Source organism: Poecilia formosa, unplaced genomic scaffold (assembly GCF_000485575.1).
Source record: "Poecilia formosa unplaced genomic scaffold, Poecilia_formosa-5.1.2 Scaffold115, whole genome shotgun sequence".
Lineage (NCBI taxonomy): Eukaryota > Metazoa > Chordata > Actinopteri > Cyprinodontiformes > Poeciliidae > Poecilia > Poecilia formosa.
Window position 1 is genome coordinate 601,121 of NW_006800054.1, and position 27,574 is coordinate 628,694.

At 40.5% G+C, this 27,574-nt stretch overlaps 1 protein-coding gene across 10 annotated transcripts; it reads left to right on the forward strand.

Moving 5' to 3' along the window:
* Window positions 1-504: 504 nt before the first annotated feature.
* On the forward strand, window positions 505-27,398 carry dock6 (dedicator of cytokinesis 6). Of its 10 annotated transcripts, none has more exons than XM_016675527.1 (50): window positions 505-731; window positions 2,450-2,537; window positions 3,875-4,056; window positions 4,269-4,337; window positions 4,412-4,538; window positions 4,923-5,135; window positions 5,485-5,570; window positions 5,765-5,831; window positions 6,069-6,218; window positions 7,128-7,208; window positions 7,414-7,570; window positions 7,685-7,815; window positions 9,059-9,152; window positions 9,251-9,413; window positions 11,774-11,891; window positions 12,220-12,290; window positions 12,362-12,500; window positions 12,614-12,715; window positions 12,824-12,910; window positions 13,494-13,725; window positions 14,736-14,900; window positions 15,006-15,178; window positions 15,614-15,715; window positions 16,062-16,148; window positions 16,388-16,483; window positions 16,656-16,796; window positions 17,750-17,863; window positions 17,965-18,135; window positions 18,280-18,419; window positions 18,606-18,775; window positions 18,874-19,025; window positions 19,207-19,389; window positions 19,981-20,107; window positions 20,199-20,283; window positions 20,398-20,494; window positions 20,601-20,735; window positions 20,914-21,066; window positions 21,188-21,346; window positions 21,460-21,560; window positions 21,644-21,836; window positions 22,628-22,771; window positions 22,913-23,044; window positions 23,136-23,150; window positions 23,497-23,622; window positions 23,705-23,794; window positions 23,880-24,116; window positions 24,206-24,349; window positions 24,510-24,616; window positions 24,714-24,887; window positions 26,078-27,398. In XM_016675527.1, the coding sequence occupies exons 1-50, from the start codon at window positions 682-684 to the stop codon at window positions 26,118-26,120; spliced, it is 6,363 nt and encodes a 2,120-aa protein (XP_016531013.1). In that variant the 5' UTR covers window positions 505-681; the 3' UTR covers window positions 26,121-27,398. The 10 variants fall into 10 exon arrangements, with proteins under 10 accessions (XP_016531013.1, XP_016531014.1, XP_007560478.1 ...); XM_016675528.1 differs by having other exon boundaries at window positions 15,009-15,178; XM_007560416.2 differs by having other exon boundaries at window positions 3,875-4,053.
* The last annotated feature ends 176 nt before the right edge of the window (window positions 27,399-27,574 follow it).

Below are 27,574 nucleotides of genomic sequence, written 5' to 3' on the forward strand. Positions count from 1 at the left end.
TCTTTCTGGTGTTTCAAGAAGTGCTGACTCCAATTTTGCCTCAAAATCCTTCCAAATATACAGTCATTTCTGTTTCTTGTGCAAACCAAACCCCTTTTTCCTTCCACTAAACTTTCTATGCTTCTGCACAGCAGTCACCAACAAGTCTAAGTTAGCTGATTGTACAGGCCATGGTTTTTTTATTAACATATTTTTTTTTAATTTGACTTATGTAATATGTTCACTTTTCTTATATGCCGAGTTTTGGGTTTTAATTTCATCACCAAAATGATCAGAAATAAATGTTGGAAAAATAACAATCCATTTGCATCTGATTTATACATGAGGTGTACTTTTTAAATTAAATTATTTAAATAACTTAAGTCATAAGATAATATATCAGATAAGGTGTATACTGCAGTGCTTAGGTGTCTATTCAAGTTGTCAGCGTTCATAAACAAGAGTGGTATTTTATTTTGAAGGTTAACCGGATGTGGTATTGGTGTTGTAAGTCAGCTTGGTGCTTACAGCCGCCTCGACTCCCGGCCACTAGGAGGAACAAGGAGGGCTCCTTGTCTGGTCCTGGTGTGGAGAAGGAAGAGGTCCGCATCCCAACACAGGACGGGACAAACCCAATTCGCCACGGGAGGAGAACACTTTCACTTTGACTTTCGAAGACTTTCTTTACATGGAGGGCAAGAAATGACATCTTCAGCGTGCGAAAGGAGGGCGTTTGCTCATAAAATCAACCGGTGAGACTGAAACAAGTTATTGTTTAACAGCGACAGTGAATAGTGTGACCTGCTGGACCGAGCGCACACATAGCAACCATGCTAGGACAGATTTGTATCACATAATATTATCAACTTAGCTTAAACACGTAACTTCGCTAATTCAATAATAATAATAATAATAAATTTAACTGGAGTGGTTGGCGCTCCAGTTAACTTTACAGGCTTTAACAACCTGTTTGACAGGCGTTATTGTAGCACGGTAGCAGTGTTGTCAAGAGCCACTTCGGTGAAGCAGTTACTGTGCTTAAAGAGCTCCTCTGCTGCTGCTGTGTGTCAAATTGGGAGCATTATAATGTTGTAAAACAGAGCAAAGTGCCGTGTTAAGTACAAATCTACCGTTTCTCACTACACTTATTGACTGATCAGATTCCAGGAGGAAAAAAAAGCTTCACAGCCATGTAAATGACAACTCATTTTTGTGTGCTAATAACTTATATTAGACTCTCTGATTATGTACTTTAACCTTATGCTTGTATTTGACCTGGATTCACAAGTATTTGCATTGTCTAAGTACATAAACCAGATAGTTCCTCCACATATCAGAAAGCAAACAAGAACATGGATTCTTATAATTAAGTTCAGTAACGTCAAATGTAAAGTAGCTACTTTGAGCTGCATCAGACCGTGAATTATAAAACTTTTACCATTGCATTCTTCGGATTGTGTCTGCTGTAGTAGGTCCAACACTATTGTTTTGTCCCGGATGCAGGAAAGGGTGGGAAGCCCGTTCTGGCTCTGCCTCTGCAGCCCTTAGCTTTCCTTTTTCCTGTGTTTAAATGGATTTGTCAATTGTCCATGTTTTAAAAATGACACAGACCTGCTTAATAAGTATGAAATAAAAAGTGTTACACTTAAAAAAGGAAAAGTTGAGATCCTGGTGTTAAGGGAGAATTTTTATTTTTTATTTTTTAGCTTTTGAAGCAGACAGCTTGCACATCAAAAGCAGCAGCTGTTTGTTGTCCCTGAGAGGATTGGGGTTTTCTCCCGCTTTGTCTTTAAGCCGTTTGCTGTGAGTTATTAACAGTCAGAAACGGAGATCTGGCCCTCCGCCCGTTCCCGGGATCCAACCCGTTGCTGCTCTGTGAGGTTTGAGTCATTATCTGCAACAGCTGCTGTCCTTCAATTACAAATAGTTTATAGATGATGTCTCTGAAACCTTTATGCTGAACTATAGAGGAACAGACGAAGGTGTTACTTCTCTAAAAAAGTGAGTTTAGATAAAGCAAGTGATGGAAAATGTCCTGTCAAGCATGCACATGTTGACATTGTAATTCAGGACAAATATGAACAAATACAAATATTTATTCCTAGTAAAAGTTAAATTATTTAGCCTCTAGATCAGACAGGGCCAGGAGACAACAGCATGAGATTTTCATAGTGCCATAATAGACAAAGGCAATAGGTATTTTGACTTTGAAACATTGACGTTAGCAGAAGTATAGAGTAACAATGTGGAATATTCGAGGCACTTAATGTGCAGAATGTTCTACATTTTTTGCTGTTCTGCTCTGTAAAGAGAACAATCAGTTGATAGTTGAACTTACCAATTTTGAAACCTCAACTTTTTAAAACCTTGTTGTACCTCCCTAACATTAACTGAACCCAGATGTCATATTCTTTTTCTTTCTTCCTAAAAAACAAGGTGTTTTTTTTGTTGTTGTTTTTTTTTTTTGCAGGACAATTGCAGCAGAGGTCAGAAAGCAAGTGACCAGAGACTATGGCTCACCTCAGCTGTCTAAGAAACGAGGAGGAGCTCATCACCCTGTAAGTCAGCCTGTAAAGTAAAGATTGGGTCTGTGGGAAGTTTGTTTTGGGAATTATCTTTTGAATCTTGAGGATCCTTCTTTAGACTTCTGCGGATGCGTAAGGAAGGATGTGGTGAAAAGCATTGCTTCTTTAACTTTTGAAATCTTTATGAGAGCGGCTCAGAGATAATTACCGTAATGTAGGATTGGTTAAAAAGCCATTAAGATTCATTTAACTTATTTAATTGCCTAGACAATTAAATTCTGTTAACACAGACAGAACCTACACATTTCCACATGAAAACAAGGCGTCAATCAATTAAAATGTTTTCAGTTTCTGGTCTAAAATTATCCCCGAACATTTATTCAGGGGAAAATGTATCAGACAAACAATGTGTCCAACTTATATTGCACCCAGGAGCTGAAGAAACCTTTTGATGACTTTGTTTCTTTGTCAGCTCATTCATACGCTCACAGGTCGATCTTGTGCTGCTACCGTATGCAAATAGTCCTTGTAGAGAGTCCAAACTTTCCTTTTTTTTTGTCATTTTTGATCATTGAAGTACTCCCATACGCCTTAGATTATTCAAAACGTTTATTACAAAGTATTTATCCTTTTAAAGATTTGATCTGCTTTGATTTGAAGTCACTCTTAAGTCTTTTCGAACATCAAAGACATTCTAATGTTGTATAAAGATATTCAGAGTAACTAAACAATCCTGTTTTTGAATGATATTTTATTTATTAAAGGATAAAGCTGTCTTGATTACATTTTGTTAATCCTAATGATATAAATCAACATTTGAAAAGGACATTACTGTATTTACTCAGATTGTCTTATTTTAAAATTAGCTTAATCTGAGAGATTTTTGACAAAAAAAAAAAAAGCATAAAAGGAAGAACTCTATAAAGCGGAAATCTTTTTTTCACTGCGACGTATTTGTTTTTTCAAAACTCCAGCTTGAACGAAGTCGGCCAATGACCGGAGTCAGTCTCTGCTGATGTAGGCTCTACACACGCATCGCCTGCACAACGCAGCCACAGGCTTCTCCTCACACACAGAACATCAGCAGGAAAAATAGCTGTTAAACATGCATTCATAAAGATTATTGAAGAATGGATTATAATAGTTAACCAATTGAGATTTTTTGTGATGGCTCTAAAAGTGTATAGGAATGATTTTCCTTGTTTTTTTTTTTTAGTGTATTACTAACTTATGTACATTTTAAGCTTTGTCAGAAATGTTCTAAATCTCTCCCCTAACAAGACAAGACAGCCAAATGACAATTATTGTTTTGTCTTGATGGCGATGTCTTAGCGATGGTTAAGTAACCATGGCCTGATGTTCTCTGACAGTTGCCCCTGACGGAGGTGGTTGAACCGGTGGACTTTGAAGAATATGTGAGCAGTCACGCTCCAGGGGTTGAGGCCGGCCCCCTCAGACAGCTGATGGAGTTTCCCCAGGATGACCTGGAGCTCCTCCCGCTGGACAAAGAGTGCACTACACTGGAGCCGCCTCTGCCTGAGGAGGAGGAGTAAGTCAGAGGGGCTGCTTCGGCTTCACAGCTCATTATGTTATCTACAAATCCTCTTGTGATCTATACATTAGTGCACAAGCAGCAGCATCGAGTTCACTGTAATGAGAGACGGATTTACTAGAGAGAAGAACAAAGCCTTTCTCTTTGACACTATGTGAACATAAATAATAAAGGCATGCACTGCTCAATTATTCAAGTGTTTTTCTATGCAGCTCACTAGATCCCAGAGTGAGAGATGCCCTGGCTGTCTACACAGATGACTGGCTTGTCATTCATAGAAAGTAAGTGTCAGTTTCGTCGACTGCCGTCACGGGCGCGCTTATCACCGTTTCAAGGTTTTGATTTTCTCCTCCAGATTTCAACACTACAGCACCACTTACACCCCTCAAAACTCTGAGCGACAGAGAGAGAGGCAGCGAGGGCTGGTCAAACAGACCTTTGAACTGGACGAGGCTGCTGCGCACGATCGCCAGGACGACCAGGTAATTGGTCGTGTTGGAAGCATTTACTGTTTTAAACACTCAGATGCGATTTCAGTCAGTTTTAGGGTCATAGGCGAGGTTAAGCGTGGCTGGGAGTTTAAAAGGAAGCTTTAGTTGCTCTTAAGCTCACATCATCTCATCCCCCGGATGAGGAGATTAACATAATAGTCTGCCATTATAAATGGCTGAGGGCAACGTAAGTTGTTTACAACTCCGCATCCATAATGGATAAGTGGCTCTAACTGTTCCCTTATCAATTACTCATGCTTCTTAGGAATTCAAATATTTGGATGACCCAGCAAGTGGAGTCTTTAGCGTTACTGCGCAGCTGTTCTGGTGAGGGAAGGGGGAACTAATGTCCCCTCCTGCCTGCGTGTTCCTCAGGATGACTCGAAGCGGAGGTCCGTTAGCCTCGACGAGACCCCCCGAGGCAGCTGGGCCTCCAGCATCTTTGACCTGAAGAACTCCTCCCCGGATGCGTTGCTCCCGTCCGTGCTGGAGCGGACAGCTGCAGAGGATATGGACCGGAACAACACAGAGGCACGCTCTCAGGAGCGCCACAGCGACCTGCTGGGCCTCTACCCTCCCCCTGATGAGGTTTGTGTGAAAATAGCTGCAAACGTTTAACTAAAAAAACCACGTATTAATCACCTACACATATCGTATAGTGCTTTATCAAGTACAAGGTTTATCTTTTTGGGATGGGTTCAACTCAGATAAAATTAATGCTTTTATTTGATGTGCAAAATGTGCAATTTGAGATGATAAATATAAGCTAGTTGGCCTTTTCTTTCCTCAATATTTGATTGTTTTTTTTCTTTTTCTCTCTCGATCCGTGTCTCTTTATGTCTGCGTACAGATCGCTGTTCGTCTGCCATGACATTACCACAACGTCTGTTTAAATGTTATCTCGGTCTGTGGATTTTTTTTCTTCTCTGTGTGGCAGGATGAAGCAGTGGAGAGATGTCCTCTACCTGAGGTGCCCAAAGAACACTGCGGCCAGAGGATTATGGTCAAGTGTTTGTCACTAAAGTAAGAAACATAACGCCTCATGTTTATGACCTCATTCTTTCCATTAGTGGCCAAATTAGATCAAAACTTCCTTAGTGTGATTTTTATGTGACAGTAAGTGCATATTATATATATATATATATATATATATATATATATATATATATATATATATATATATAATATATAATTTTTTTATTTATTTTTTTTTCCAGATTTGAGATTGAAATCGAGCCAATATTTGGATCACTTGCTCTTTATGACGTTAAGGAAAAGAAAAAGGTAAATGTTTTTTATTTTTATGTTCCACAGTCAATAAAGCTGAGTAAGGCCACTTAGTAATTCTGAGCTCATGTTTGACTAATTGAGTTTCCCTTCCGTCTAAAAGGTTTAAGTGTGTTTTATTTCGTTAAGATCACTTGGACAAAACTCAATTAAATTCCTCTGACGCAGATTTCCATTATCATCTTTCCATGCCTCCTCCTTCCCCATTCCCCATTTATCTTTCCCCCCCGACAGATCTCAGAGAATTTTTACTTCGACCTTAACTCGGATCAGATGAAAGGACTGCTGAAACCTCACACGCCTCACGTAGTTATATCCACGCTGGCTCGTTCGGCCATTTTCTCCATCACATACCCTTCTCCTGATATCTTCTTGGTCATTAAGGTACAGAAAGTTCATTAAAATGTCATAATTAGAGCACTCCATGTATTTTTTTGCACATATTTGGTCATACAGACATTTAGTAATGATTTTTGACCACTCAAAATATTTCCAGTCATTTAGCCTGTTAATGTTTCTGTAAAATGTAATCTTGAACTAATTGAGTGAATTCTGGTGAATTGACATTTATTTATTCCCATTTTTGAGATTAAAGACCAGCACTTTAGGAATAATGTTCTTTAAACAAGTGAGTCTAAAATTAAATTTTTTAGACAACCAGAACACACGACGGATTTGGTGTGAGCCAAATATGTTATACCTCATATCCACTGTGAGGCATGATATGAGTGTCATGTATTAAGGATGCTTTGCTGCAGCACAGCTGGGTCAGCTCATTGTCATAAAATCCACTACGAGTTTTTCAAAGGACTTGATGATGCTTAAAGAAGCAAATGGACGACATGCAGAAGCAGAAGTTAGTCCTGCAACATGACAGTGACCCAAAACATACCAGGAAATTCACCAAGTAGTGGCTGAAAACTAAGACATGAAGTAGAATGACCAACCTAAAGGTCAGAAATGTTGTGAGATCAGGTGGAACTTCCCTCAACGTCACAGACTAGTACTTGGCAACAAGAATCATCTCACTGAAGTTATTTCAACTAAAGAGCTGCACACTGGCTATTAGAGATAAGGTCATGCTAACTTTTTTTCCTAGACGCTACATTTTTCATATCAGTTGTTTAATTAGCAGAGCAAAGTCATTTTTTGTTGTATAAATGCAGTAAATCACTGACGTGTGTAAATATCCAAATAACACATTTTTAGAGAGGTGTCCTAATTTTTCGGGTGGCTGTATGTGAAAAATAACCGTTCTTTTGTTAACAATCCTGCATATAAAATTTGTTTCAGCTTGAAAAAGTTCTTCAGCAGGGAGACATTGGCGAATGCTGTGAACCCTACATGGTCATGAAAGAGTCAGACTCCTCAAAGGTAACGGAGTCAAAGTGTGTCGCTGTTGCAATGTTCTGCATTGGACGTTATGAAAGTTGAGCCACAAATATTACTCAATTCCGTCTGGTTGATTTTGCAGTGCCCGCTGTCATATTTAGTTTGCTAAATCTTTGGCTGTTGCAGAAAGGTCTTGGCAGTTCAGTGTCCTTTGAGCTCGTTTTGACCTCCTGTTGCTCCTCCGCAGCACAAGGAGAAGCTGGAGAAGCTCCGCCTGCAGGCAGAGCAGGCGTGCTCTCGTCTCGGACGTTTCCGCATGCCTTTCGCCTGGACAGCCATTCACCTCGTCAACATCGTCAGCAGCGTTGGCGGTCTCGATCGGTCTGACCCAGACTCTGACTCTGGTACCAAGTGCCTCTCCATCCACAGTTCCACCTCTAATTCCTGCATGTGCACAACGTTTACCATTCTACAAATACTTTCAGGTATTTACGTGTTTTGTAAATCTCTTTTGGCAGAACGAAAGAGCCACGGGACCTGGAATGAGAGAAAGAAGAAGGGGTTTGAGAGGATGAGTGTTGGGGAGGAGATGTGTAACTTTGCCACTTTCCGCCCAGCAACGCTCACCGTCACCAACTTCTTTAAACAGGTCAGACTCAATGCAACAGTGTTATCTGGGTCTGGTAAAAACATCCAGGCTGACATTTAAATACACTACAGATGAGCCCAAAAGTATTCACACCCCTGGCAGATTTAAATTAATTATTATTCCCATTCAGCCAAGACGGAAATCCCTCAAAACGTAGCAAAGCAAAGTAAAAGAAAGTTCAATTTTAATTGAGAAAATTATCATTACAGCTATTGAACACGCCTTATAACTGCTAACTCACCGTTTTTAAGGAGGGAAGGCCTCCTTGACATAACCCTAATCTTTATCTTGCTCCACAGATTCATTATCAGAATCAAGTCAGGACTCTTAACAGGGCCAAACCAAAGCATTGAAGAAGGAACATGTTGGTGGAATTAAAAGATTAGCTTGAACTCGAGTCTTAATAATCTTACGAAAATCTTGTGTTTTTGTTTTTCTCTGTTCTTCTGGTCCGTCTCTATTTTTTCTCCCGTTTTGTCTAGTTTGGCTCATTAAAAGTACGGGATCATGAAACAAGAAAGATTCTCTAGATTTTTCAGTTTTTTTGTGTGATAATTTTGAAAGATCCTAAAACCATAACTTGCCAATAAAATGATTTGATTGACTTTTATAAAATATTGGATTAACATTTGTGTAATCTATGCTGTGATGGGTCACCAGTTTTTGTTTGCTCAACAAACAAAAACTGAACTATGTATCATAGTTCACCTTGAACTATGATACATCATGGATTTAATACTTGACTTTTAACTTTTTTCCTGTTAAAAATGTTGTGCTTAAAAATAATCTGGCTGTAACGTTAATTTTTCCATATTCAAATTGAAATTGTATTTATGAAGAAACTGGATGAAGAAACCATTTTTTTACTGTCTTTTTTTCTTGTGAAAGATGCAGCATCATTGTGCTGCTAGAGTGAAATGAAGAAGCTCTTCCATCTCCAGTCTCATGTATCAGCCTTGGTTTCCTGACACAACAGAGTTGGAACTCACTGCTGATATTTATTAACTTGTTGTCCTCCCCCTCTTTCTTCCCTCCTCTGTCAGTGTGCTGCATTAGCAATATTGAGGGCTAGATAACATGTTGCGGCAGTAAAAAAAAAAAAAAAGTTGCTTCTATAAGATGAAGAGGCAGCTTTAAATACTTTTTTGGACTTTTGAGAGGATAATCTTGTTATTTTCTGAATTTAAAACCTGATTATATCCCTTTTTTTCCTCCTATTTTTCCTCTGTGTGTGCTTACCAAGGAGGGGGATAGACTGAGCGATGAGGACCTGTACAAGTTTTTGGCAGACATGCGCCGGCCGTCTTCTGTTCTGCGACGGCTGAGGCCTGTCACTGGTAACTCTGATGTGCCAGTTTGCATGAAAAGATTTAAGAGAGTTTTTATTATTATTATTATTAATTTGATGTCTTGTCGCGCTTCGTGTGCCCCTCAGCTCAGTTAAAAATCGACATCTCTCCAGCACCGGACTCGCCACATTACTGCCTCTCACCAGAACTCCTTCATGTGAAACCTTATCCAGACCTGCGTGTCCGGCCCACCAAAGAGGTGCTGGAGTTCCCTGCTCGTAATGTGTATACGCCGCACACAACGTACAGGTGGGCGTTTACTATTAAAGGCATACACGTGCGAGCGGTGGCTTGACCTCTTGTATTGAACAAGCACAAGTTCAGCCACTCATTGCATGCATGCTTCTTCCTGTGTGATTATTGATTGATTTGACTTTTTTCTTTTTTGGATTTTTTTCTCTTTTTTTTTTAAAGCAAAAAGATTCAAAACTTAGAAAAAATTGCACAAAAAGAACCAAGTTTTTTTTTTTTTCTTCAAATATTTAATATTTATTTACAAATAACAAAGAAATGTGTATAATAATTTAACTTAATTTTTTAACTTAATTTCTATTAAAAAAAGTGTTAACATGAACTAATATTTATATATAGGTATGAAGGAGTGCAGTAACGACTAGGAGTTGATGGATCTTTTCTTATTCAGTGAACTGATGAGTCTTGAATGAGCTATGGCATAGCTTCGCTCTGAAAGAAACACAGAAACAAACAACATTTTTAATTGAAATAAACAGACAGAATAAGTTCTCAATATGAAATGTGTCGAAACAGCAAATTACCAGCCTTTGCAGTTTGGAAAGCTGCTCATCCTGAGTCTCAATATCCTTTTTCTGAATCTTGTTCCAGGTCTGTAAACCTTTCAAGATTTGGAGATGCACCTCTGCTTTATTCTAAAGAAACAAACAAACAAAAAAAAAGCAACCCAGATGTTTAAATGTGACGAAAATAAAATGTGATTTCCAGTTTGACAGTGAATGAGTTGAGTTTTCAGGTGTACCTGCAGCTCCTTGAGGCTGTGTGGTGCAGTGTTGTTGATGTACATCTCCAGCTGTTTTACTTTTGCCTTCAGGTCCTCCTCGTCCTTCTCTATGCTGTTCAGCCAGTCTTTTGTGATGTGGGTTTGAGCCTGTTGTTTTGTCATCTGTTCCTGTGAAAATAAGGATTTGGCCTTATTAGTCTCTCTAACAGCAGGTTCTATATAAACTACACCCACCTTACTAAGAGTCTAAACTTAATCTTTCTATAAGTCACTGAATGAAATAGGTGCTTTACATTGTTGAACTTTGCTTTAACTGTCTAACTCTCTTAGTCTTCCCTAGCTTCTGTATTCTATATCTACATAATCTGAACTGCAATCATGCGACTATTCAGCTTCACACATGGAATCCAGTGTTTGCGTTTTTCCCTGGTCCTACCTGCAGCAGCTGGACGACTTCTTTTATCTGTTGCTCCACTTCTGCAGCCTGTTCAGTCTGCTGCCTCAGCCGTTGGAGGGTTTCTTCATGCCTCTTAAGAGCCTTGCTGATTCTCTCTATCTTTGCCTCGGTGGTTTCAAAGACGTAGTTGAGCGACTCGCTCAGCTGTATGACTCCAAACATGAGCACGTTGACTTCCTCCTGAGGCGCAGCCTTGCCCTCCGTGCTGCCCGTCTTCCTGATGGGGCTGGCGAGGACCGCTCCGAAACCCCCGACTAAACACACGAGACACAGGCTCCAGATCATTTTCAGAAGGGCTTTCTTTTTTTTTTTTTCTTAAACCCACTTGCTCCAAAAATGTTTACATGCAAGTTAAAAGATGAGAACTGTAAGAGGAGGACATGTATCTCCCTTTCATCTAGAATTTCATCATCTACAGCTGAATTTTCCAGGCCTGCTGCTGCGCCTTTTATAGGACCTGGACACGCAGCACTGTGGTGAAACATTAGCTCGTTCGTGGTTCGATCCCAAGTTTAGTTTCACGACCTTGGTCTCGGTGACCTTCTCTTAAAGCTTAACCACGGAGTGTCTAATTTTGTCATTTAGGTCATTCACTATTGCAACATGCATGTGATGTATAGAAGAGACGTGCTTGAAGCTACAAAACCAAACATTTGTAGCGTTTGTGCCACAGTGTGTGGTGTTTTTACTTTTATACTGTGGTGATCTTTCTTCTAGCGCAATTTACATCAGATGTTTCAAAATATGAACAGTAGTAACCCGTGTGTGTGTGTGTTTAACTTGGACAGACGTTGGTGACACGAGTGAGAATACGGTGATGGGTCAAACGTCTCTCACGTACGCACAGGACTCTCGCTTTTTAAGAGGATCATACTTTTTGAATTTTGTAAAGAATTTGTAGGTTGTAGAATGCCTTGTAGATATATTCGTGCTTGATGTCACATTGAAATCACAATCTTTAATGTATTTTATTAGAATTTTAGTCACAAAATCCCAATATGACAACCCCAAAGTTTATGATGTAACATGACAAAATGTAAAAAAAAAAAAAGACGCTCTATATGCTTTTCTTAATGACAATATAACAAAAGTGAGGAACTTTATTTCACTTTTACCTTCACAGATTTGTCTTTTTGTATCACATTGTTCTCCCTCTGCTTGTTCCTCACGTCTCAGGAACCTGCTCTATGTGTACCCGCAAAGTCTGAACTTCAGCAGCCGTCAGGGCTCCGTCAGGAATATTGCTGTGAAAGTTCAGTTCATGGCAGGAGAAGATCCCAGCCAAGCTTTACCGGTCAGTCCCGTTCAAAGACGAGCATGACTGTCGTATCCTAAAAAACAACAAAAAAAATATTCGAAAAACTTGCTCAAGGCTGAGATATCCGCTTAAAACTAGTTTTTAGTTGGATGTCTAATTTGTTGGCAACAAGAACATTGAATTATAATTTAGAGTTTATTCTAGGTTTGCTTGCTTGTTCTTTTAAGCAAATCTTTGATGCGAGTGCAGCAGATTAAACAGCTTCTTCTATAAACCTGCAGGCAACAATAGAGCCTGGTTATTTAAAACAAGTGCTCCGTGTTAGTGGTTGAAAATGACCTTTACCCTGGGGCTTTTTGACCAGGTCATCTTCGGAAAGTCAAGTTGTGCCGAGTTCATGAAAGAGGCATACACTCCCATCATCTACCATAACAAGTAAGGCTCTTTTACTCTTTTGCCCTCTCTCTCTGTTCAGCTCTCTTGAACGTTAACTCTTTGCTCATAAGGTCCCCTGAGTTCTATGAGGAGATGAAGATGAAGATTCCTGCCAATCTGACAGACAACCATCATCTGCTGTTCACCTTCTACCACATCAGCTGCCAGCCCAAGCAGAACACTCCTCTGGAGACCCCCGTGGGCTACACTGTGAGTGTGCTCTTGGCTCAGGTTTAACACTTTCACCCACATGTTAACTTGTTTGGCAGCTCTTTTTGTACTTCTCGCCGTTTGGGAGAGATCACATGTCTTTCCGCCCTCAGTGGATACCTTTGATGCAGCACGGCCGTCTGCGCACCGGCTCCTTCAGCCTTCCTGTGTCTGTGGAGAAGCCTCCACCCAGCTACTCGGTGCTCACCCCCGATGTGAGTGATGTACACGAGACTGCGTGGATATCAGTTCGTCTGCCAACAGCAATTCCTTTGTGACGTCACGGCGCGCTGTTAAATGAGTCGAATTTCAATGTGTGGCAGGTTCAGCTTCCAGGCATGAAGTGGGTGGATAATCACAAAGGAGTTTTCAATGTCGAGGTGACAGCAACCTCCTCGGTTCACACTCAGGTACATAAAAATGCTTCTTTAGCTGAGGGTTGAGCTTACCAGTTTGCTTTTCTCTCAGATTCATGAAATCTTTAATGTAGAGCTGGAACGATTGATCACCATGAATTGAATATTGAAATAATTGTCAACTTAGTGATCGATTGATCATAACTGAAGTATACAGACTCAACAAAAATGCCATTTGCTGAAAGAACAACACAGTCAGAGCAGTAATTAAGCCAAAGCTAGAAAAAATAAGTGCATTTTGCACTTAAGATAAAGAAATAATAAACTTTTTCTGTAAATATGTTCTATCCAGACCTGCTACTGACCTAATTTTAGCATCTCCAGGTTCAAATTTGGTAATAATAATAATAATAATTAAAAAATGTCAAAGCCTCTTTTGTCATCCAATTATTAATCAGATAATCCAAAACAATTAAAAAATTCCTCAGGTACTTTTACATTTGTGCTTAGGACTGCAAACGCCTGTAATTTGATTCTTATATGGATTTAAAAAGACAAAATATTGCCTTAAATGTCTGCTGGATTTCTGTGTTTGCTCTAAAACATAAATCTGTGTTTGATTGGCTCTACCTTTCAGGACGCACACCTGGATAAGTTCTTTACTCTGGTGTATGTCCTCGAGGAGTACTCCTTCCCGTTCCGACTGAAGGATGTGATTATTACCGAAGCAAACATGGAAGGGGAGCTGAAGGCCAGCATCTCAGCGCTGAAAGGGTCTCAGCTGGATACCTGTGTCAGATTTTTGCATCAGCTGCTCAACAAGCTCATTCAGCTAATTGTGTACCCGCCAGTCATTGCAGGCCAAATTGGTGAGTGTTTTTTTTAATTTTTTTATTTTATTAGTTCTAATCCAGGAGAGCTGATGTGATATTTGTTAAACTTGTGGATTATGTTTTTTTTATAAATTCCCATGTCTCATTTAGATCTGCTTGCCTCCTAGATCCATTGTTCTGTGCTCTGTAGTGTTTTTAGTTGGTGTTGGTCAATAGCATTTTTATTGTTTGAAGATTTTAAAAGTTTTTCTTTAAACTTTAAACAGTTTTTTTCTTCTTTTACCTGTCCAGTCACTACACTCACCACAACTGCAAGACAAACTCTCACTTAAAAACACCATAGATTTGTCTGTCAAATAACAAATAAACACCACATCATTCCTCTGTTAGCCAGCTTCTCATTTATGTAGCATTATTAAGCTATGCTGAATAAACCTATCAAACCTAGTTTTCTGACTGATCACTGATCTATAAAAAGCCTGACTCGCCAAGTCCAGTTTTGGCCGACACTGATATTTTTTTTAGTTTGAAAAGTTTCTAAATATACTATAGCAACAAAGGGGAGAACAGTGGAGCGACTGTTAACTGCACACGTGCAGACATGACCTGTTGGGCAAGTCGGCCCTCTCTCAAAGCAGAGCAAAAGGGAACAGTCTGATTCATCAAGGGTTCAACGATTTCTTATGGATGAAAAACAAAACAAAACTTGTGCTGGAAGATTAAAAATACACAGCATTATAACACAAATGGAAAATGGAAGCAAATTTGGTGGACTGTTCAATTTCCACTTTAAAATCAATTTGTTAGTATTATTATTATTTGTTTTATATTATGTTTAAACAAAGCACTGGTTTATTGAGTTTAAGAACCTTTAATGACTGAATGACTTGTATTTCAGAGTTATGTGGCTCAAAAATCCAAAAAGAACATATCTTTCTTTAAAAAAAATAATTATTTCAGTAGAAAAGTCTTGATTCTTGTCATTTATATCTGTGTTTTAAATAGCTTTTCTTTTCTTTTCTTTTCTTTTTTTTTTTGACCTGTAGTGAATCTCGGCCGGGCTGCTTTTGAAGCCATGGCGCTGTTGGTTAACCAGATCCACAAAAACCTGGAGGGAAACCAAGACCAGCACGGTCGCAACAACCTGCTGGCGTCCTACGTCCACTACGTTTTCCGCCTGCCCACCGCTGAACCTGTCATGCCTCCAGCAGGTGAGCGACCAGTCGGAACTGACTGTTTACGCGACTTTGCAAAAGCCCTTTCAGCCATTTTTGTACGTTTCATTTCTTTGTGCGTTTATTTTTCCTCCTGGAAAGCAGGCGCCCATCCCTATGAGATGCCGATGCAGTATGCTACCTTGTCCAGGGCGACGGGCCGCCCGAGCAGTCTGCATCTGTCCCGTTCAAAGAGCATCAGCAACTCCAACCCCGACCTGGCCAGCACGCCGATTTCCCCGGATGAGGAAGTCCAAAGGATCATAGGAAGCAAGGTGAGTTAATATTCTCCATATTGTGCTGAGAGTCTTTATTTTATGTTTTAATAGAACTACTGTGCTGGTTTTTCACATTTTTCGTAATTTTATGTTAATTTAATTATAGTGTCTTGACTCTTCACAGCAGATTCATTAAACTCAAGTCGACTGAGAACTGTTCCAGTAATTAATCACTGCTTAGTCATTACAATTGTGCTTCTTACTCTTGTCTTCTGTTTCTGTTGGCTCCTCCAGTTTTTCTTCCCTCCCTGCTTTTCCCCTTTAATTCCCCCTTTGAGCTTAATTTTTGTCTCTTCCTGATTTTCAACCTGAAATAAAATCCTGTGTGATAATTAGCCTCCCTTTGCTCACTGTGTCCTTGCCTCTTGCCACTCTCTGTGTGTGTGTTTGTGTGTGTGTGTGTGTGTGTGTTTCTTCGGGTGCTTACGGCAGGGCATTGACCGCTCCCACTCCTGGGTAAACTCTGCTTATGCTCCTGGGGGCTCCAGATCTGTGCTACGCCGGAACCCCAACTCCAGCTGTGAGCTCAAGCAGGTGCCAAATCCTTCCTTCCTCCAACTTCATCGCTCACGGCCCCCGATCAGCTCCTTGTTTTTTGTTTTTTTGCTTTGGTCTCTGCATGGACTCATTCTCTGCAAATCTCATCCTGCTTCTTTTTTTTTTTTTTAAACTACATTTCCTCGATCATTTCCAACACATTTTCTCCCCGCTGCCCTAACAAGCGCCTAATTGACAGAAGCTCACCCTGGATCTCGTTAGAGTTCCTTTCAGCCTCATCAGAGTTCGTAAAAAGAACTCCCTTCACCCGCCCGTTCTCATTCACCCATTTTCACGTCGCTGTCCTCATGTCTGTGTTCACCTCACCATCACCTCATGTCAGGCGAGCGACCACAGCTCCAATCGCATGTCTGCCTTTCTGGACAGTGTGGCCTTGTTAACTGTTCCCACCAGACCGATTACGAAGAAGGTAAAACAAAAGTAAAACAAAAAACATTCACATTCTTCCCTAATGCATACCCACATTTTTTGTATTTTTCAAATTTGCGATTTTTACAGCGCATATTGTTTGTTTTTTTTCTTCTTGTCATTTGTATTTTGGATGTAGTTCCATTTACAAAATATTCATATCTGACAAAAAAAAAGTGAAAGCGACATCTCATTGTTTCCTCCTGCGAGCTAAAACCTGCTGTGTTGGTTCACGTCTAGCTGCTCCACGAGGAGCTGGCGCTGCAGTGGGTGGTCAGCACCAGCACAGTGAGGGAAGCAACACTGCAGCAGGCTTGGTTCTTCTTCCAATTGATGGTCAGTGTCTTTCTGTGAATATTCAATGAATATTCACAGAATATTCTGCGAATATTCTGTGAATAATTCTCGTGCATCCAAAGCAAACACGGTCAAATCGCAACTTTTAAATCAGGAAAAAGCTGTTTTTGTTTAAGAGTTTATTTCCTTTCCTTTCCTTTCCTTTCCTCAGACCAAGAGCATGGCTCATCACTTATTCCTGACCTCTAAACTGGATTCTCCCAGGCGACAGCGCTACCCGGACCGCTTCGTTGACGACATTGCAGCACTCGTGTGTGCCATCAGTGCAGACATTGCAAGCAGACATCACAAGGTAAATGTGTGCAACAAAAAGACATGACGATCCGCTGTCTGGGTTTTTAATAACACTAAGTTAAAATGCGTGAGGAGAATTCTAGGTGGGGGGAAGAGCTGAATTCCGGAATATTAATGGAAGGTTGAGTGGAAGGAAGACGTGGAAAAAGAATATGGAAAAGCAGGAGGAATTGCTACGGGTTTAAAAAAGATTGTGAATCAAATCATTTTAAAAGAGGGAGATCAGTGAGGGATGAGCCAACACACACGGGCATATCCAGAACTGGGGCTAAAACTGCAACTTGACTTATGTTAAGCCACTTCTGAACCACAGATAACACGAAGGCGACTCTACTGACATGTAGAACTCATCTTTTCGAATCAAAGTACATATATCATTTAATTCTGAAATGAAGGTACCTGAGTCTGAAGGAAGAGGAGAAAGGCACATAATTCTAGTTGCTTGAGGTCCAGTGAGAAGTCACCATACCACAGTCAGGAAGGGTTTTGGGAGATTTTGGTTTTGTTTTATATAAAGTCTATGGGCAGTACATTCTTCTGCCCATAGACATTTTATGCTTCCATCATCTTCCTCATCATGGTCAAAAGTAAGATCCCACCTGAAGCCGATGGCGATGACGCCACACCTTCCTGTTGCATTAATTCAGGCCCAACCACACAGTGTATAAACTGTACAGTAGGCTTAAAATTCTATAATAAAATAATTTTTATCCTATATAACATGTTTACATTTTCTGAGAAAAGGAATTTTGGATTTTTTGTTGCTATAAGCCATAAGCATCAAATGTCTCACTCCATTTTTCATCTAAATGATTACTTCCAGCTTTTCAATTGAATTACGGAAACAAATGAACTTTTTGTTGAAGCTCACATTTATTGAAATGTACCTGAAAACTCCCTTCTTGTTATTGATCCTCCCTCTCCCTGTGAAATCCCTCCAAACCCTCTCAGGATGTGGAGGTTGTGGAGAGGCTGAACAACAGTCTGGCCTTCTTCCTTAACGATCTCCTGTCTCTGATGGACCGGGGATTTGTCTTCAACCTCATTCGCTCCTACTACAAACAGGTTTCTATTGATCTCCTCATCATTTCCCCGTAGCTTCAGAAGACCCAGTTCTGCTCTCGCTTTTCAACTTCTTGCGCTCAGTGAATCTGTGTGCTCAACAGATCGCTAACAAGCTCCACACGACACAGAATCCCAGCTCTCTGAATGCCTTAAGGATGGACTTTATGCGTATCGTCTGCAGCCATGAGCATTATGTCATCCTCAACTTGCCCTGCTCAACTCTGAGCCCTCCAGCGTCCCCCTCCCCTTCTACCTCATCCACTACTTCACAGGTACTCAAGTTGGCTCCAAAGTGTGGATCTTTTTTTGTACTTTTACGTTTATGAATCTCAGTTTTAAAAGTTTCTGTTTTTCCATTTACAGAATTGCATTCACAGAGTTTATATTATCTTATTAATGTCTGTTTTGCTTGGCAGAGCTCAGCATTTTCAAGCATGGTGCAAGACCAGGGTGTGGCCACCATGTTTGAGCTGTCGGTCCCTTTCCGCCAGCAGCACTTCCTGTCTGGCCTGCTGCTCACTGAACTCGCTCTCATTCTTGATCCTGATGGCGAAGGGTAGGTTCTTCATATTTTCTACATAAAACACCTTGAGAAAAAGTATTCATCCTCTTGAACATGTTCGCATTTGTCACATTACGACCTTGTGCTTTTGTTGAGATTTGTATTTTTATTCAGTCCCAGTGGCGCCACTGTCAGTGAGGACTGAGACAGAGGTGGTTCATCAACTCTTGTCGCCTGCAGGGTTTTCTTCCTTCATAAAAAGGCCATCAGCGCCGTTCACTCTCTGCTGTGCAGCCACGATGCGGACCCTCGTTACCAGGACCCTCAAGTTAGGGCGCATGTTGCTCAGCTCTACTTGCCCCTGCTGCCCATCGTCATGGAGTCGCTGCATCAGCTCCACGATTTCTGTGGTCAGTGGAATGTTTCATGTGCCATTTTAAAAGGAAAAAGAAAAAAAATCTTTCATTTCTGAAACACGACATACCTGAGAGTCCTTTTCGTCTTTCAGACTCCTCACTTTCTCGCGCTCGCCATACCTCTGCCTACTTTGAAGACACTGACCCAGACAGTGGCAACATTATCAGCCAGTCTGTTGCCATGGCGATCGCTGGCTCCCCTTTACCGCATGCCAAAGCCAACCCATTTGCTCTCCCCTCTGTGGTAAGTGACAATGGCAAGGGTCAGCCTCCTCTCCTGGGCCCTACAGACTGACGGGTCGCAGGTCGGCCGCTGCGTAGGAAGTCGGCTCCTTTGCTCTCTATTTTTTGTCCTTTTTTGTCTTTTCTGAAGCGGATCCCGAGGTTTGCTCTTTAGTTTCTGTTTTTTGTCCGTTCTCCACCAGGCCGGACGCCAGACCAGCTCTCTGTCTGCCGAGTGCAGCCGGACTCTGCTGGTGTGCTTCCTGTGGGTGCTGAAGAACGCGGACGCTTCTCTCCTGGAGCGCTGGGTGTCGGATTTATCTGTCCTGCAGATCAACCGCTTGTTGGATCTGCTTCATCTGTGTGTGTCCTGTTTTGAATACAAGGTAAAGTAAGGAGGATAGATAACCTACTGCTGTGTGTGAGCATTTCATTACTATTCATTTAACACACGAAAATGGAAATCTAATATATTTCTGCACCAGTTATCTGAACCCTCGCTGACATAAATGCCGAAATCCAATTTAAATACTTTTGGATAAGATGCTAGTGTTTATGCATTGGGCTGTCTTATTTATTGCAGAATTAAAAACATGGCATATAGCTTCCTTCTTATTTTTTAAAACTGTACATGGTAAGATTCCCAGCTAAACATTTCCTCTCACAGCTTGAAAACCAATATTAGAGCAGAACTTATAGGAGCAACTTCAACTTCCTTATGATAGCCAGAAAGTTTGGAATCAAAATTCAGAAACTGTTTTTTCTTGTTGACACATTCAGATTGGTGTGTGAGACTATAACGTGGTGTGTTTTTGAGTGTGTATTAGCATAATCGTGATGCTAATTTATCCAAAAAAAAAAAAAATTGTAAATGTGTCATTTTTATTAGGCTTAACTTACTTTTTTTTTTTTTTTTCAAATTTGTGTAATGTCTTTTTAATGTGCTGCTGACATTTTCTGACTAAATTTTTTTGCAGGGGAGGAAAGCCCTGGAAAGAATAAACAGCCTGACATTTAAAAAGTCTCAGGACATGAAAGCCCGACTGGAGGAAGCCATACTGGGAACTATAGGGGCTCGCCAAGAGATGGTCCGCCGCTGCAGAGGTGAGGAGCATGAGAACATGACGGTTCATGATTTGTCTACAGCTGTTAAAATCTCACATATTCACCTCTTTTTTTTTTGTTACTGTAACAGAAAGAAGTCCTTATGGCAGCCAGGAAAATGTCAGGTGGAAAAAGAATGTCACCCACTGGAGACAAAATACAGACAGAGTTGACAAGTAGGTTAATTAAGTTCTGCCTCATGAGGAGATAAAGAGAGGCCAGGCCTTGGAACTGGTATTGAGTGATGCTTTTCTATGTGACACACTGATGAACGCTGAATAAACTTACAGGAGTAAAGCTGAGATGGAGCAGGAGTCTGTGGTGGATGGAAACTTAGCTACTGAGGTGTCCCTCATAGTACTGGACACACTGGAAATCATAGTAAAGGTAACACTAAGCGTTTTCTTTTTCTTTTCTTTTTTTTTGTCACATTTAGCTGCCTTTTGTTTTGTTTTTTTAAGTTTCAGCGTGTCGTGTCTCTGTCCTCCTTCAGACTGTGGTTGCCTCTGAACTGAAAGAGAGTGTTCTCGGTGGAGTCCTGAGAGTGATTCTTCACAGCATGGCAGGCAACCAGAGCGCCCTCTTTCTGCAGCATTGCTTTACTACACAGAGAGCACTGGTTTTCAAGGTGAGAAACCAGCGCCGTCCTTTTTAGGAATTAAACTACTTAAGCAGAACGCAGATGCATTCCTGCTTTTTAAAAATTTAATCAGTTATTTTAAGTGCATTAGATAATTTTCAATGCTTCAGCTGACACCTCAGTGTAAATAATAAATTGAGTTAACTGAAGTCGTATTTTTGAGCAGTTTCCAGAGATGCTGTTTGAAGAGGACACTGAGCTTTGCGCGGACCTTTGTTTGCGTCTCCTCCGTCACTGCAGCAGCAGCGTCGGCTCCGTCAGGAGCCAGGCCTCCGCCTCTCTTTATCTCCTCATGAGGCAGAACTTTGAGATCGGAAATGTAAGTTTAGCACCGTTTTAATTTATTCCCTCAAATGCCTTTCATTGTTTACATATGCATTGCATGTAGAATATAATGTTGTTATTTACAGCTTGCCTCTTCCTCTCCGGTCTTCCATCAGAACTTTGCGCGAGTAAAGATGCAGGTCACCATGTCTCTGTCCTCTTTGGTGGGAACATCACAGAACTTCAACGAAGAGCATCTTCGTCGGTCACTAAAGACGATTTTGACGTACGCTGAGGAGGACCTAGAGCTGCGTGAAACGCCTTTCCCAGAGCAGGTAGTTTACACCTAACCCTCTTTTTAAAGCAGTCTTAAAACTGAAAGAGTGTGATGTTCAATGTTGGTGGGTGTTTTTAAATTTTCTTTTTTTTTTTTTTTCCAAAACTACAGGTTCAGGATCTGGTGTTCAACCTGCACATGATTCTTACCGACACGGTGAAAATGAAAGAGCATCAGGAGGATCCTGAAATGCTCATTGACCTGATGTACAGGTATTGGGGAAAACCAAGAATGAGTTAAAATGGTGAAGAAAAAAACAGAAGAAAAAAAATCCTTCCTTTGTTTTCTGTTTCAGAATCGCCAAAGGCTACCAGAACTCGCCTGACCTGCGCCTCACGTGGCTGCAGAACATGGCAGGAAAACACTCTGAGAGAGGGAACCACGCCGAGGCGGCCCACTGCCTCGTTCACAGCGCAGCGCTGGTGGCAGAGTACCTCAACATGCTGGAGGACTGCCGCTACCTGCCCATCGGTTGTGTAACATTTCAGGTGAGCAGAAGCGATTTAAATCAGTAAAGCACTTTATAATTTACAGACCCTGGTTCAAGTTTTCATATCTCTGGGTGTTTGTTGTATCACAACTGCAAAATGTAATGTGTCTTATTGGGATTTAATGTGTTAGACCAACACAAAACTCACATAATTATGAAGTGGAAGACAAGTGATCATGGATTTCAAATTTCCTACAAAATCTGAAGTGTGGTGAATGTTTGGACTAGTTTACACTGAGTTTATACTTGGTTGAACCAACTTCTGCTATATTTGCTCTTGCAAGTGTGTTGGTGTGATTCCTTCCCAGATTTGCATGCCTTTAGATTTGTCTGCTTTTGTTTGCAGAAGAGCTCAAACTCATGTTGGTTGGAGAGCATCTGTAAATGTATATTTTTAAGCATTGTGTCAGATTCTAAGCTGGACTTCGGTCCGGATCTTGACTGGGCCATTCGAACACCTTAATAGGTTTATATCTAAGGTTTTCCTTCTATCTGTTTCTGTATGTTTAAGTTTCTCTGTCCTGCTGGAAGGTGTCTCAAGTCTTTAGCAGCTTCTGACAGGTTTTCTTCCAGGACTGTCGTGTATTTAGTTTCTTTCATTCTTTGCCCATCTCTGACAGATTGTAACACAAAAGCGTCCCATTTGTTTTTGTAGGGATGATTTGTAAAGGATAATGTAAAGTAATAGTCATCGTTTATCTTAAGATTTAATCAAACACAAACTCTATGTACTAGTGGCTTCTAAAGACAGCTGGATTTCTGATGTGACTCTTCTATGTTTTCTCACAGAATATCTCATCCAACGTGTTAGAGGAGTCGGCAGTTTCAGATGACGTTCTGTCCCCTGAGGAGGAAGGCATTTGTGCTGGGAAGTATTTCAGCGAGGCCGGCCTGGTGGGCCTCCTGGAGCAAGCAGCTGCCTCTTTTAACATGGTACGACTCACATTCTCTGGCTCCATGACGACAGACAACATGGGGTCAGACAGCACAAGGTTACTGCACTGTACATTGAAATAAACACAGTCGATTAAGCCGTATTAGTAGATGCTGTGTTGCGTTATCTTCAAACCACAGGCTGCCATGTATGAAGCTATAAACGAAGTATACAAGATTCTGCTGCCCATCCACGAAGCCAACAGAGACTTCAAAAAGCTGGCGACCGTCCACGGGAAGCTGCAGGAGGCCTTCAACAAAGTCTACAACCAAGTTAGTTTGACTTTCAGATTCAAAAAAAAAATCTGATCACTTGATCCCTGTGTCTTATGTTGTTTTCTTTTTCACTTTTCAATGTTTCTAGAGTTCAGGATGGGAGGTAACACATTCATTTCCGTAATTAAATACAGTCATTTAAACATTGAACACATAATTTTAAGTTTTTACACTCACAATCTTTTCCTTTTTCTTAAAACTTGTTTTTGTGCTCTTGTGTGGACGCCACATTACTGGTGAGTGTGAGAAAACTTTCATTATTTAACTTAGTTGAACTCCGCTTTTATCAGCTTTCAGATTGCATTCCTTTGTGCTTCATGGCCCCATCTCAAATGTCGAGGCGCTGCCTCTTCGGTTTCAATTCGTTATTTTGCTTCTCCACTTCTAAATGAATTGAATTATCTTACTGTTTTTTGTTTTTGTTTTTGTATCCTGCCTGCAGTCTGTAGAGAATGTTTGGGACCTACTTCCGAGTTGGTTTCTACGGCTGCCACTTTGGAGATTTGGATGAGCAGGAGTTTGTCTACAAGGAGCCTTCAATCACCAAATTAGCTGAAATCTCCCACAGGCTTGAGGCAAGCTGATTTATCACTATCCTAATAAAAGTGTCACTGGAGATTTACGAGAAACGTCAAGATGAAACTCTTCGTTGTGCAGGAGTTCTACTCAGAAAGGTTTGAGGACGACGTGGTTGAAATCATCAAGGACTCTAGTCCGGTCGACAAAAGTAAACTGGATCCCAACAAGGTAGCCTAATATGTTCGTTTGATGAATAAAAACGTAGATGTTTTAGAAAAAAAAAAAAAACAAGTTGTGAGTTTTGCTTTTCCAGGCCTACCTCCAGATCACCTACGTCGAGCCTTACTTTGACACATACGAGTTGAAAGAAAGAATCACCTATTTTGACAAGAACTACAACCTGCGGACCTTCATGTACTGCACTCCCTTCACTCTGGACGGCCGGGCACACGGCGACCTGCATGAGCAGTACAAACGCAAAACGATCCTGACGACGTCTCATGCCTTCCCTTACATAAAGACACGCGTCAACGTCATCCACAAGGAGGAGGTAGATATCTGCAGCATAACGGAGCAGGTGGGGCATTTTGCAGCGACTGCTTCTATTTAGGGTTTTTTTTTTTGTTGTCGTTTCTCCAGATTATCCTTGTTCCAATGGAGGTGGCGATTGAAGACATGCAGAAGAAGACGCAGGAGCTCGCCTTTGCCACGAATCAAGACCCGGCAGACCCTAAGATGCTTCAAATGGTGCTGCAGGGGTGTGTGGGAACCACTGTCAACCAGGTGCCCTGACTTAAAAAAAAAGATTTCTAACTGTATCATGTTGAAAAAGTCACAAAGCCAACCTCCTCTGAAGTATTAAGCCGCTTTAAATCTGGCCTAAGGTCTGGTTCAGTCTTTAGACATTCCTCTGCCGATATGTAACGGTTTCTCCCCCTCACAGGGTCCCCTTGAGGTGGCGCAGGTCTTTCTCTCCGACATTCCAGAGGACCCAAAGCTGTTTCGCCATCACAACAAACTGCGGCTTTGCTTTAAAGACTTCACCAAGAGGTGACGACACGCTCCACACCTCCGACTTCCAGACCGCTGTGTAACCGAGAAAAGTAAAACCCGGCCGTCGGCCTCTCCTCTGCTATTTGTGATGCAGGTGTGAGGACGCCCTGAGGAAGAATAAGAGCCTGATTGGGCCAGACCAGAGAGAGTACCACCGAGAGCTGGAGAGGAACTACCACAAACTAAAAGAAGCTCTGGGTCCTCTCATCACCCGCAAAATCCCCCAGCTGTACAGACCCCTGCCCGTGCAGACTGTGCAAACACAACGGTAATTTGAGAGGTTAACAGATGCGCGGGGGTTCACAGAATGAGCTCATGCTGCTTCTCAAACTGTAACAGTGGAGGAACATGAAACCAAATTTTATCACAATGATAGTGGCTTTGACTTTTTCCACATTATTTTGTGCTACATTCACAAACGTTAATGTATAATATTAGGATTTTGTGTGTTAGACAAATCCCAAGCAACGGAAGCAATGTTGTGAAGTAAAAAAATATATTTCTAAGAGAATATTGTGGTCAACTGTGTCAAAAGCAGCACTGAGATCTATCAAAACCAGAGTAGATACAAAGATACAAGTTCATTATCTGAGGTCAAGAGAATGTAATTTGTAACTTTCTCGGGAGTTATTTCAGTCCTCTGAAACCGGACCGAAACTCCTGAAACAGATCTTTGCACACTTAATTTCTCAAGCAGCATTTTCTCAAGAATTTTAGATAAGAAGGATTAGATACAGATCTGTAATTGAAATCATCCTGACTGAGAGAAGGTTGTTTTTTTAAAATAAAGTTTAATTACAGCAATTTTAAAGGCTTGTGGTTTGCACCTGTTTACTAAGGAGAGGATTTTTTAATAATTTGGTTAGGATTGTATCCAATGTTCAAATTAAAAGATTAGAAGGATCTAATACTTTTTTTTAACTCAAAAAGCTCAACTAAACCAAAACACTCCAAATGCAAATCAAGCTCTAGATTTATCTCCAATGCTACCTCACTTACAGAGGAAGAAGTAATTACATTTGGGAAGATGCCAATGATTTAATTGATAAAAGAATCAAATTAATTTGTTATATTTATTCTCTTCTGTTAATGATGAAAAAATGCTGTTCTAGCTTTGCAAAGAGTATTTTTATAGAAGTTAAACAAAATTGAAACTGGTGGTTTTACATGAAGCATTCAAGAGGTGTAAATATTTTTTTTGCAAGAATTCATAGATTCTTATGAAGGTGGCGCAAAGATAAAAAAAAAAAGAGAAAAGGATAAATTTTAGCCCAAACTGAGTCAATTACATTGGATGTGAAATAAAAATAAAAGTAGGCAGTTGAAAACATTTGTACAGCATTATCTTTGTTTAAATTGTTTAAATGAGACCAAAATTATTTGAAGACTGTTAAATAAAGGTTTGCCTGTTTTAGCCTAATTTCAGTGTCGCTCTCTTCTTCGTTGTCTGTGTTTCAGGAACTCCTATGGCAGATCGAGTTTTCGCAAAATTGACTGTTGAGGCGCTGAAAACTGGACAGCAACTCAAAGCAACAAGTTGTAGAAACTAGCACCATCCCCTCCCATCTGTCCTATTATTGCGTGCCAACTGTCACCATCACACACACACACACACACACACACACACACACACAAAATCATTCCTCATCTTGGTCGTTATTTTATCCCCATCCATATGCTCATTCCTTAGCCCTTTTCTCCCAGTGCAACACCACTACTGCTACCATCCACACACTGATAGATGTCACCTCTTTTTCCCTTCTGAACCATCCTCCCCCTCCACCATCACTACAGGCTCACACCACTGTAGGAAAAAATCTCATCTGTTTATACTTGAAGGTTATCTGCTTAGTAAACATTGTCATTTGGTGTGAGGTTCTTTAAGAGAAAAGAAAGCTGCGTTTAAAAGAAAGCTGTCTAAAGTAATCTCCCAAACCCAAAGTAATCTGTCTGAGCTGATCTGCCTCTAGTGGTTTTACCAAACATTATGTTTCTGAGTTGCTTTAAGGTTTATCGGTTTTGCTTTAGAAAGACTGTCGGTGGCCTGTTTTTTGTCAGGCCATTTTTTTTTTTTTTTTTTTTTTTTTTTTTTTTAATTTGTTAGGTTATTCTAAACCAGCTCTGGTAGTAGTCACTGCCAAAGTTTTAAACAAAAAAAAAAAGTCACCTCACTGTGAGTTTTCTTTTGTTGTAAGTGGACCAAATGATTTACATTCCTTCGTCCTCAAGTCGTCTCTTATATCAACTCATCTCTCTCTAAGAATTTAATATAGAGACCTGCTGGGCTCGTTCCATGCAAGCTCAGGTCTCACTTCTTGTAGTAAAAAAAAAAAAAAGTCCAAAGGTGATTTTTTTTTTCTTTTTAACTGTGAATTCCTCTGTCCGATGTTTTATCACAGAAGCTCTGCCTCTAACTGAATCATCTCCTTTATCTACACAAATATGTTCAGACTGTTGCATCTCCTCTCAGCCTGCAGTGTGATAACTGAATAAGCTTTACCTGTGTGGGCAAGCCCCCTTTAGACTTTGGGATCTGCTGTTAGAAAGCACTCTGTGCTCTTATGCATTCATCATTACTTGTTAAATATGTTTTCTTTATTGTTATTATTTTGTAGTCATTTATTTCTACTGTATCTTTAAAATTGCACTATTGTAAACAACCTGTGGCACATAAACTGTAATAACCAAACAAGTTGCGCTGTTATTTACAACTGCTTTTTTTACTGGGTAGTTTTGTATTTATTTAGTCTGTATTCTATTAAATATTTCTTTCTTCAAACCATTTAGCATTTCATTTTGGGGTTGGGGAGGTGGGTTGAACAATTTGTGGCTCATAAATATTTTTGATGGATTAAATATTTACCAGTGAATACAACATTTTACAATGTGTTCTGACCTACCAGCTCAGAAACAGTGTGGTGGGTCGGGTTCCTATGCAGTGTCAGAGAGACACTG